The sequence below is a fragment of the Sinocyclocheilus grahami genome, unplaced genomic scaffold (genome assembly GCF_001515645.1).
Source record: "Sinocyclocheilus grahami isolate Dianchi unplaced genomic scaffold, SAMN03320097.WGS_v1.1 scaffold1503.1, whole genome shotgun sequence".
In the NCBI taxonomy this organism is placed as follows: domain Eukaryota; kingdom Metazoa; phylum Chordata; class Actinopteri; order Cypriniformes; family Cyprinidae; genus Sinocyclocheilus; species Sinocyclocheilus grahami.
This window is the reverse complement of record NW_015506682.1, coordinates 153,000-166,033: the sequence shown is the minus strand read 5'-3', so window position 1 is coordinate 166,033 and position 13,034 is coordinate 153,000. Positions and strand designations below refer to the sequence as shown.

Here is a 13,034-nt window from a genome sequence, read left to right as displayed (position 1 = left end):
ACTTGCATGTAATTATGCATGCATAATTGTTATTATAATAGTAAGTACATGTAACGTGTAATAAGGACACCTTCAAATAAAGTGTTACCCAAAAAAGCATATACAGGCAACACAAAATTAAAGTACCCTTGGCTCTTGTGCACATTTGAGTAGTTAAACTGTAAGTTGACAGTGGAAAGTGAAAACGAAAGAGAAAACAACATTCTGCAGTTCCTTCTGTTCTTGTTCTGTGTGTGCGAGTGTGTGTGCAAGTTTGTTCAGTAGTTCGTAGCGTGTCCTGACCTTCGCAACACCTCAGAGGAGAGCAGAATCAACAAATGAATCCATAGGCCATGTGTTTTCAGATCCCTCGCCGTGTCTCGGATATTTACTCTGCCCAGCCCAAACCATAATGAGTCACTCGTGTCCGATAGGAGCACACAACAGATGGTGCTCTGGGGTTCGAGAAATCTAGTGGTCTGCCTACACATGATTTATACACCTGGGAAGCCCAAAATAGTGTTTAGGTGGCAATCTTTCTAAGTTTTGAAATTCATGTCGCACCTGTGATGCTCACCAATGCTGTCTATGTGGGCAGGTCACTTGGTTTTGTGGCGCGCGTAATAGATACTCAGCCCCAAAATGCTGTCTAGGTAGGCAGCTTGCATGGTTTATGAAACATTTCGTACATAGGATGCCCAAAAATGCTGTCTGGATATTGGCAACTCGCTAGGTTTTGAGATCTTTTTGGCTATGAATACAGGTCGACCAATAGTGGATTTTGCTAATACCAATAACTGCAATTGAAAATTATGGCAGATGACTGATTAGATAAACATAAAGTTTCATAAGTTTCAACAGTGCTTAAATGTATTAAAAAATTATCAATAATGACTTAACCATGAGAATAGTTTGTGTAGCTATGCTTGAGGTTACTAGCTAGCTTGCTAGTTTTTCTTGTTAGCTATGTTTGCCTTTGTGTTGCCCAGAAGTCCTGTCTGTATATGTAGGCAACTTGCTAAAATGTCTTGGTAGGTAGAGCGCTAGCTTTGTGACACGTTCAGGCACATGTTGCCCAAACGTGTTGTCTAAATGGACGACTCGCTAGGTTTTGAGGCACAGCTGTAGTCTTTTCATCTAGGAACTAGAGTGTGTTTAAGAGTAAGATTTTTTTTTTTTTTTTGTAATGTGTGTTTAAAAAAAGGAAATAGGAAGTTGATCTTTTGAATGATTTCATCAGGTGTGTGTTTAGTTGTGTTTTACTACTTATGTGTTTCTGTCAGACGTCTGGTGTGTCACTCTGACAGGATGTGCAGTGCGTTTGATTGACACGCACCGGTTCGAGAGGAACCCACCACAGGTTCTTTCGGTTTACTCCCAGCATGCATTGCATTCAGCAGCATCACTCTTCTCAGACATCATTTGAAGTTCCTGTATGTTGTTTTCCTCCATATATCTCCCCATCCTCTCATTCTCCACCTCTATGGAGCGAACGCTATGAACATGAGTAAGTGGTTGCCTTGGAGAAAGCGCAGCTTTTTTAGAAAACACAGGAAGAAGTTTTCCTTTCCTGAGTTAGGTAAGAGCGCACTCTTTTACTTCCTGATTCACCAAACACTTGTGCACTTGTCGGATGCTTTGTTTTCGGCTGCAAGTTATTCTGAAGCTTGTACATTCAGATTTTGTGCATGTATGTATGTGTGTGTGTGTATATATTTATAATGAGAGTCCAAACAGCTGATAAAAACATCACAATAATCTACAAGTAATCCACACCACTCCAGTCCATCAGTCAATATCTTGTGAAGAGAAATCCTGCGTGTTTTAAAGAAACAAATCCATCATTAATATGTTTTTAACTTAAAAATTTTGCTTCCAGCTAAAATCGAGTGCATAATATTGATTTCTGCAGTGAAAAGTCGTCTTGTGTGAATCAGGAGAGAAATCTGCACCGAACAAGCACCGTTTACTAGGGCTGTTAAAAAAATTTGAATTTTGAATATTCGTCGAATTTAAAATAAAAATCCACATTCGAATGCAAAAACGTTGCATTCGAATTTCAGGTGTGCGTTAAGGAGGCAGCCTTATCAGTGGCGCACGAGATGCGATGACGATGTAAGTGTCGTTGCAATATAATGTTTTTGTTAGCCTGTCCAGTTGAAGCCACTAGATGCAGCGCTGCTGCGTTGTTCATTCAAAATATTGCGGAAGAAGAGAACATCAATGCAGAGAAGATCGTTTACATCAAAACTGAAACCGTTTCACACTGAACACATATAACACGCGCATTTTCTAGAGGGACATCTATCAGCGTTGCACTCACATCTCGCACAAAAGTGTTTAGAGAGCCATGTAAAATTAATGCAACTTTGAAAAAACATATCTCGAGACTTTATGGTGGTTTTTTTCCCCATCCCACTGCATCTCATGTTTATAAATGAAAAATGTACTCTGTGTGATTGGCTTTCCGCCCTTTGTATTAAACTATGCATACATACATGATGCTTTTTTGTTTATAGTTGTTTAAGCAACTTAATTAGTTATAATTGGTTTATAAACATTATTTTATACGCCGAAGAGAAGCCAAAAGCTTTTCTTCACCCTAACTGAAATTATGCATTTTAAATTAGAATATAATTCGAATTTTGATAATATTTAAGTACAAAATTCGAATTTAGTTTTTCAACCATTTTGACATGCCTACCGTTTACAAGTGAAAACAGCTCTAAACAAATATGTGGGTGGATTTTGATATGAAAAAAACAACAAGGGATGGACTTTTTCACTGGAGGAGGTGTTATTATAGATTATTGACTTGTATTTTAGCTGAAAACAACAGTTTTTTGACTTTAAGAATTTTATATGCAAATGACCTCTGTTGTGATTGGCTGACCTCTGCGTACTTTTGTAATTATACTGTTGTTTATCAGAGCGAGTCAAGTTGCTGAATTCTGAATAGGACTGGACGTGTAAATGTGGGCGGGTCATATGCTAATGAGCTTAAAATTGCACTGTCATAATCATGAGTAATTTTTGCAGTTTAGTTTCAGTAAATGTTCATGGTGGACTGGAGATGAAGGTGTGAATGTTATTGTATATCCACTTGGCTCATCAAACTCTTACTTCAGAAGTACATGAAAGTTTTTTTGTGTTTTTTTTTTATTTATGATATGACGGTTTTTGAATTCCTGTCTATAAACGAGTGTTTTCATTGAACTTTTTCTCCCTCTGCATTCATGCAGACAAGCTTGGGCAGGAGTTCACACTGGAAGAGGAACCACTGCCTCAATTATGGGAATTTTATGCATGATGGAATGTCCCATGTCAAAATATATCTCATATAAGCAGGTCCTGCACAGATTTGATCAAAACCCGCACAAACCAGCACATGTTTAGCTAGCTATCTAAATGAGTACGCACATCGTAAACTGGAATGTTTTTAAATAAGTATAAAGCATAACATATTCTGGTCTCTGTATATGGCTCAGGTATGTATGGGAATTGTTTGCCCGCTTTTTTTGCTCTTAAAGCTAGCCCTGCTCCTAATCATAGAGACCGTTTGTCTTATACTCACAGTTTTGTGATGGTCTTCTGTGTACTTGGGCCTCAGCCTTTCTCTGGATTGCTGAAGGACAGGGGTGTGTTGTAATTCAGTTGTGCTCCTCCATACAGCATAGCAGAAATGCCTTCAGTCAGTGAGTTAGTCAGGAGCGGCGTAGCTTGATGGACACTCATATAACACACACACACATGTTGGGTTTCGATGTCTTACGGGGACTCTCGATCGATATAAAGGTTTTTCTACTGTCCAAACTGTGTTATCTCCTTACCCTAAACCCTACCTCTCACACAAAACTACAGGCATTTTTAGATTTTCAAAACACTTCATTCTGTATGATTTATAAGCTTGTTTCCTCGTGGGGGACAAAAATGTTCCCACAAGGACAGTATTTACTGTTATTACTATCCTTGTGGGGACATTCTGTCCCCATCACATCGGGAATACTAGGTACACACACACACACACACACACACACACACACACACAGTGTTTGTGAAGAGGGGGGCTGTAGAGTCACTCGAGGAATGTCAGGGTTTAGATAAAAGGCAAGTGTTTGCTTGCGAGTGTGATAAGAGTTAGAGAGTGGGATGTGTGTGTGTGTGTGTTCATCATTGCACATTTCTGACAATTGTTAAAACCCACATTTAGTAGGATTGACCGGATCTGCAGGCGAACCTCAGGAAAACATGTTGGGGTCACAATCAAAATAAAAAACATATATGTATTAGGGGTTTAACAACACCCTTATGTCATGATTCAGTTTGATACATGATATCTCATGATATGATATTCTCAGAACCGTGCAAACAAAATCAAAATGGTGCACTTGATAACAAAAAGTACTGTTCGTTAAAAAGCTAAATTTGGTGTTACATTGGATAGGTTTGGACTTGGTCCTTCAGGGCTCCAGACTGCGACTAAAACGCTCGCATTTGCGACCAAAAATATTAATTTGCTGAGTTAAGTTTTTGCTGAGGTCGCCACTGGCAACTATATATTTTGACTTAAAAATCTGCATGTAATGCCTTTTTTCCTGATTGTTTTGCGATCACATCTTTTGTTATGTTCACGTGCACCTGACAAACTCAGCTACAGTCACTAAACTACTTACGTATATTGTTATAATCAAGCCGGACAACTTTCTAATTTACAGTCATTAGCTACGACCAACAGGAAGTCTGCTATATTGATTTGAATGTGGATTTTTGGAAAAATATAGCTGTGAATGAATGAATACTCCTCAGAGGACAATTATGCTATACACACCAAACTTTGTCTACATGATGCCAAAACATTGAGGAACTTATATTGCGGATGGATTTTGGATAGCTTGAATGGTTTTGCCGTGGTGATTTGTTAAAATAACAGGAAAAAAAATGACAGAGTATTTGTGATGTATTGTTAAAATGCAGCTTCCAAACGGTTCAAAACTTTTTACATTCATAGAACAAGTCATTCTGAGGAACTAGTCACACAACGCTCTATGGATAACAGAAAATTATAAAACTGTAAGACATCTGATCTCACTCACTCTGCCACTCTGCCTGTGTGAGGAATGGAGGAAGTGGGGGCTGGGTGAGTGTGTGTGTGTGTGTGTGTGTTGAGAGGGAGTTGAGAGAAGGGGAGGGTGAGAGAGAGAGAAACTTTTAAAAATATCTTTAATCACCAGAAAAAAAAATAATCAGTAATTTTTTTTTCTCCATTACAGCTTAAGAAATCTCTAGGGGTAGGAATCACCAGAGGCCTCACGATACGATATTATCACGATACTTGTGTCACGATACAATATTATTGCGATTTGAAATATATTGCGATATTCTGCGATATATTGCAATTTATTATCTTTTTCCAACTTCAAATTATGTCCCAACTTCAATTTTATTGTTGCAGTGCGAAATGGGATTGTCAAGCAGACAAACTGACCAACACTTTCATGAAAACCTGTCATAAATGTGCACCTGACAAACTCCGCTACAGTCACTAAACTACTTACGTATATTGTTAAAAAATAAACACAACACAGAGGGAAACATAACTCAGAAATATTTATTTTAAGATGCAACAACAACAACAACAAAAAAAAAAACGTACACTTGATTTTTTTTTTCTATGAAACTTGATTAACTTTTCTGTTTGGAAGATTAATGGCTACAGTCACTAAACTACTTACGTATATTGTTATAATCAAGCCGGACAACTTTCTAATTTACAGTCATTAGCTACGACCAACAGGAAGTCTGCTATATTGATTTGAATGTGGATTTTTGGAAAAATATAGCTGTGAATGAATGAATACTCCTCAGAGGACAATTATGCTATACACACCAAACTTTGTCTACATGATGCCAAAACATTGAGGAACTTATATTGCGGATGGATTTTGGATAGCTTGAATGGTTTTGCCGTGGTGATTTGTTAAAATAACAGGAAAAAAATGACAGAGTATTTGTGATGTATTGTTAAAATGCAGCTTCCAAACGGTTCAAAACTTTTTACATTCATAGAACAAGTCATTCTGAGGAACTAGTCACACAACGCTCTATGGATAACAGAAAATTATAAAACTGTAAGACATCTGATCTCACTCACTCTGCCACTCTGCCTGTGTGAGGAATGGAGGAAGTGGGGGCTGGGTGAGTGTGTGTGTGTGTGTGTGTGAAAGATCGATACTTGGCGTCCGTGTATCGATACAGTATTGCCGCGGAAAATATTGCGATACTATGCTGTATCGATTTTTTCCCCCACCCCTAGTCTATATGCTGTGTTCTGTTAATGTGTGAACTTCATATTGTTTGAAGCGAACTTGCCATCCAGTAATCGCAAAAAAGCTTTGTGCTTTGTTACTTTTTAATAAACAAAGTATCAGCTTTAAAATTATGCCAAATATATAACGAAATTCAAACAATAAATACGGGTTTGACGCTCTTTAATGCAGCAGGCGTGATCGGTTTAGCGCCTCAGTTCAAGCGGCAAGTGAACCCATTCTCTTTACTACTATAGACATATGACAACATTTACAGGATGCATTGAGGAGGAGCCCAAACTACACTCAGTGGCCAAGTGATGCTTATGGTCCATGATATTGGTACAGATTCTGTGTAATGAACAATTCTTTGTGACTGTATATTTCAAGTTAGTGAACCTTAGTTCCCAGATCATCTACAAGAAGTAGGGATGCACCGATACCACTTTTTCCAGTACTCGCCCGATACCGATACTTTTATTTTTGGTACTTGCCAATACCGATGCAGATACCGATATTTTTATTGCATTTGTAAATTTTTTAAATATTGGGTACAGAAACCAAAATGTTATGTATAATGTTATTTGGTTAACTTCATTTACAGTCCAACCAAAATTTATTCAGACAACTTCAACATTTCTCACATTATCACGGTTTATTCGCTATAGTTTAGAAAATGGTAATAAAATATGACAAGAACTCAGAGTTAAACTATGTCAGAACAAATTCAGCTTGATAATGTTAGATAACTTTGATAGAAAGGTATGTAATAGATTACAATCAACCAAAATTATTCAGACAGCTGTTAGCATGACAGTATTTACACAACTATGAATACTTAGTCGGGCAGCCCTTAGCCTCAATAACAGCCTGTAGTCTCCTGGACATGCTGTCACCCAGCTTCATGCAAACCTCAACTTCAATGTTTTTTCCCAGATTCGGTCTGAATAATTTTTGGACCCAAATTTGTATAAATTTTACTGGTAGTCCACTGTATGAATAATTTTCGGGTATGATTTGCCACAGTTTACTTTATTTTGCTATCCTCACTTACAGAAATGAACTAGTGTCCTGCACCCACTGACGTATCCGACCGAACTACAAACTTTCCAGTGATGTCTGAGAAAGGTATATTCACTCGACAAGCTCGTGCATCTGCGCCGCCGTGCGCTCAATCCACGCAGTGTGCTTTGCTTATCAGCTCGCGCACATCAGCTATACAGGCGTTAATACTGAATGTTTAACTTTATATTCATTGCATACATATATTTCGCAGTAGACATCCTTAACTCCATTCTGTTGTTCTGTTGTCGGTGTTTCTATGTCTGAATATGTAATTTATCACATGCTGTGTGGTATCGGCGTTTGGTATCGGGGCATTTTAACGAGTACGAGTACATGAGTTCAGTATCGGTATCGGTGCATCCCTAACAAGATGGATTAAACTGCTGATAAAGTCAAGAAAAGCTGAGACATAAACATATGACAGTATGATTGAAATGTTAAAATGTAAAACAATAAATAAACAATAATAAAATAAATAAAACATGTTTATTCTGTGGCACATAACAAAATATATTTTGGCGCCCATGTTTTTTGCTTGGGCGCATTTTTACTCAATTTTTTTGTCTGGAGCCCTGTTCTTCTTCCCCAATGGTGACATAAAAAAAAAAGTATCATTCTGGTTGGCTAAAAATACAGAATGATGTTAGATTAAATGTTTTCACGTGATAACATACCTTTAAAGTTTATTTTATTTATTTTTTATTGTTGCATTTTAGTATTGTGATACATTGACACATTGTTATACCCTTAATATATATATATATATTTATTGCTTTAGATTTTTCTGCTTGCATTACTCAATGAAAATTAGATTTTTATTTTTGCATCACACTGATGTGAAGGTGATGTTTTTATTTATTTTTTTAGATTATGTAATGAGAATGAGATTTTGTTTTATATAACAGTAATGAGAATAATGAGGTGTGTTTGCATTATGTAATGAGAATAAGATTTGTTTTATGAAATTAAGTGTTTTTGCATTGCAGTAGTGAGAATTACCTACAGTAACTAATGAGAGAGGATTTTTTGCGTTATGTAATGAGAATGAGATTTTTATGACATTGTGGAAAAGAGAATGACATTAATTAGAGACATGATTTTTGCATTATGGTAAAGAGAATTAGATTTTTTTTAAAGGGGTCCTATTATGCTCTTTTACAAAGTCTTGATTTTGTTTTGGGGGTGTACTAGAACAGGCTCTCATACCAAGTTGTTCGAAAAACATTATTTTTGAACCCGGATGATTGTAACCACTCTAAGTTCGTCTGCCTTGGGAAAGATAGCGTGCCTCCGACATAGTGATGACACTCGTTGTCTTCTCTAGTGCAGCTCAACCAGGTCTCGTCCCATTCGTCGATCTTTGTGATCTCACAAATCCCGGAAAATATGCGTTGTAGTCCAAACGAGTCATTCGTTGTAGTTTTTGAAAAGTGATTTCTGCTAAATAAAATATCTCCTTTTGAAGTGGACTTCGATCTTTTTTATGCTCAAACAGCAACATTACAGACTAACTAAAGTTGAAAAAGTGAAAAAGCATAATAGGACCCCTTTAACAACATAATGAGAATATTAGTTTCAATACTAATCAGTTTTAATTACATGATGAGAATTAAGTTTTTTTATCATTACATTGAGAATTGTGAGGCATAGGTGCTTGTGAATGGTCATGAAAATGTTGCAATGCAAAAAAAAAAAGTCCTATTTTCTCATAAATTTTTCTACTATGAACTAACCCAAATATGTTTTTGACCGTGTTTATGAGATTCCCATATGCAGCACTTGTGCAGAGTGTGAGTAGAGATGACTGCATTGTTGATAGTGAGGATGATCTGTTCTTTCCTGTGTGTGATAGATGTGTTTCTCACTGCTAGGTGTGTGTGTGTGTGTGTGTGTGTGTGTGTGTGTGTGTGTGTGTGTGTGTGTGTGTGGTGTACAAACTCTCCTTCACACCATCTCTGTAGCCTGCAGTGCATTCCTGACTTCCTGTCCCTAATCCCCACACACACACACACACACACATACTCAAAAGAGCAGGCGACCCGACAGGCTGGTGGTCTTAACCTTTGATCCCTGTAGGGTTCACGCTGGTTACACAGTGATTTTTGTTATGAACACTCTTTTGCGTGTGTGTGTGTGTGTGTGTGTGTGTGTGCGTGTGTGTGTGTGTGGGAATCTTGTCCCTCAGTAACAGGATCTCACACAGGCTCTGTGTGGATTCGAACAGGGATATATGGACTACAGACACAATGTAACACTAATGCTGTAATGTTTTGAACTGATCCTGAACTGAGACTCCACCTCTGCTTCTGTGCTTTGACAGTTTCAAGAAAGCATCTTATTGGTGCCTTACTTAACCTACACCTCAAGGTTCTTGCAATTTAAAAGATGTCTGTCAATGAGTAACTCGTTTAAAGGCCTCTAGTTAAGAGTAGACCTACACGGAAATAGCAGGGTGGAAAATCTGCAGGACTGTGTGGAGTGGATGTAATTAAGCAGAGCGGAGAGAAATAACTGAAAGCATAATAAAATGATCCATAATATTTACAGGGTCAGTTCACTCAAAAATGAACACTCTTTCATCATTTACTTGAAACCTGTATGAGTTTCTTTCCTCTGTTGAACACAAAAGAAGATATTTTGAAGAAGGTTGCTGGTAGCCATCCACTTCTTCTTCATACTGTGGAAGTCAATGGCTACCAGCAACGTTTTGGTTACCAGCTTTCTTCAAAATATCTTCTTTTGTGTTCAACAGAGGAAAGTAACTCATTCAGGTTGGGAATCCGCTTCCAATGTTGATATCCATTTGATTACTAAGGATTTGTCCCTGAATTAAACTAAACACAAGATATGGCCATTTCATTCAGTTAAACTGAATTATCAGAATTGTTGTGTCAGTTGCTCTTTTTTTAGTTTGTGGAAGTGAGAGTGTCTGCAGATCTCAACAGTGTTTGTGGCATGCGCTCATTCATACATGAACATTTACTGTATTGCCACGTGCCATAAAACTCCTCCTTTCTTTCTCTTTCTCTCTCTCTCTCTCCTCCTCTGTCCTTCATTTTCAGACGAACATGATGCCGTACAGAAAAAAACCTTCACGAAGTGGATCAACGCGCAGTTCTCCAAGGTAACGGTGCCGGCAGAGCTCGTGCTGAACTTCTGAACTTCTGCTTCGATGGCTGATCTCAGTGTGGCGTCTCGTGAAGAACCACTCACGTTCTGCCGGCGATCTGAAACTGTTGTGTTCTTCTCTTAAGCAGGAATGCACTCAAGGCTCCTCCTCTTCAGTATATCGTGAATATAGTCAGCACTGAAGTGCTTGTTAGGCGTGACATGCAGAGACTGTATTAACAACAGCTCGACCTTCAGTGTCTTATAAAACGCCTGTCACACGAGGGAAATATAAAGGACACAAATATTCTTCAAAGTATCATTTTATTAAATTCATGGATTCATCCATCTAAAATTAACACTTTTATTCATCTAGGATACATTAAATAGTTCTAAATCGTGATTTATATTTCAAATAAATGCTGTTCCTTTGAACTTTCTGTTAAAGAATCCTAAAAAATATATCACAATTTTCACAAAAGTATGAAGCAGCACAATTGCTCTCAACAATCAGAACAATCTAATCAGAAACGTTTCTTGAGGTAATATCAAGGCCACAAATATTCTTCAAAGAATCATTTTATTAAATTAATAGATTCATCGGCCCAAAATTAACACTTTTATTCATCTAGGATACATTAAATAGTTCTAAATCGTGATTTATATTTCAAATAAATGCTGTTCCTTTGAACTTTCTGTTAAAGAATCCTAAAAAATATATCACAATTTTCACAAAAGTATGAAGCAGCACAATTGCTCTCAACAATCAGAACAATCTAATCAGAAACGTTTCTTGAGCATCAAATCAGCATATTATATATTTTGATGGCTTTCCAGTGAAACTAACATTCTGCTTTGTTTTTCCTTGACCAACTTGACCAATGAATGTAACTAGCGTTACTTTACTGTTATGTGTTGCAGACGGGGAAGGCGCCCATCAAAGACATGTTCTCTGAGCTGAGAGACGGCAGAAAACTCCTCGATCTCCTGGAGGGGCTGACTGGAAACACACTGGTGTGTGTGTGTGTGTGTGTGTGTGTGTGTGTTTGATGGTTGGGAGGGTTTGAATAGCACTCTAGTGTAATGTATCTGAATTATGTGTTTATATTTAGCCTCATCCAAGCACTGATTCTGAGTTACACACACACACACACACACACACAGCGTTTGAGTGACAGAGGCTGTAAGCTTCATCTTCATCACTCGTGATTACAGTGTTTTATTTCCACACGATCCCCTCATGTGTATGGAACGATATTCCGGACTATTTTCAAAAGGAATTGCAAATTGTATTTTCAATTGCGTTTCCCATATGTGGACGCATAAATTGTGACATAATTCAAAGGCAATTGCAAATCCTGCATTAGCGTTTGCATTTTTGCTTTCGCGAACGCACAGTGACTTCCAAATTTCAAATGAAAAAGCAAAGTCCATTTGCAACTATTTCCCATGAACGAAACACAAACCGACAGTGCAAATCTATACTTATTTTCCACCTTACTTTATATTTTATTCAACAGTTTTAATCCGTTATGGAGTTTGCGTCCCGTACGTGGCACCGAAGCGTTGCGCCTGCCTCAAGATCTCTCACTATTTACAGCCACTGGACACCGCGATTGATGCAGGTGATTTTTAATGTTATCTTGCCTTGGCTGTGGCGTGTTCTGTGACAGCTGCACCTAGATCTGACTTCTGAAGTGTCATCTGGGGCAGGCAGAGTAAGAGTAGCAGCATTTTTAAGAGTAAGAGTAGAGATCTTGAGGCAGGTGCATATAGACTGTGTATTTCCGTGCACTGGTATATTTGCACATGAAAATTTTAATAAAATATCACATTTTGTTAATTTAGTGAAAAACGGTGTAGAAAAGATTTTTAATTCTTTCCTCAAGTATTTTAAATCAGTTTGTCAAAGTCTGTTTGTTTGAAATGGTTCTTCATATAAAAAAAAATTAAAATAAACAATCACCCTTGAGTAATTTTACAGCAAATACAATCTATATCAACACATATATTAAATATCGACGAAAGAGGGGAAAAAACTACACCACCGTTGAAAAGTTTGGGGTTTGTGTATTATTATAATGATACTTTTAATTCAGCATGATGCAGTAAATTGATGACATTAGAAACATTTATAATCGAAAGCAAAAACACTTTATTTGGCCTTCCGAAAGTAGATGCATTTAGGAATCTTTAAGATTACTTACAACAGAACAGCAATGCATTTTATGGACGACCGTTTCGTGAACCTAGGAGAGGAGGTAATTATGACTTTGCTATGACAATCTGTCGCTTCTGAATCAGCTACTGTTTTGTTATTAGTTTAAGTATTTGCTATTGACTGTTCAAATGCGGAGTTTTGCGCATCGTGTGTGCGCGAGCGAGCGCAAGCGAGAGAGAGAGAGAGAGAGAGTCACATCACATCACATCACAGGAGTCAGCTGTCTTAACCGTGGCTTGTGTACTGCAAACACATACCAGCTTCATCACTGTGTCTGTCACTTCCCCTTTCGGGCTCTGTCTTTACATTTATTTTGAAAGATGAAGCTCGCGATTATGGTAAGGGGCATTACATTT

General features: G+C 37.6%; 1 protein-coding gene across 1 annotated transcript in view; it reads left to right on the top strand.

Moving 5' to 3' along the window:
- The window catches only part of LOC107570770 (utrophin-like), a 187,253-nt gene that overhangs the window by 27,312 nt on the left and 146,907 nt on the right, over positions 1-13,034 (top strand). Inside the window, 2 exon segments of the mRNA XM_016257031.1 lie at positions 10,412-10,473; positions 11,379-11,471. Coding sequence (XP_016112517.1) covers positions 10,412-10,473; positions 11,379-11,471 — 155 coding nt within the window.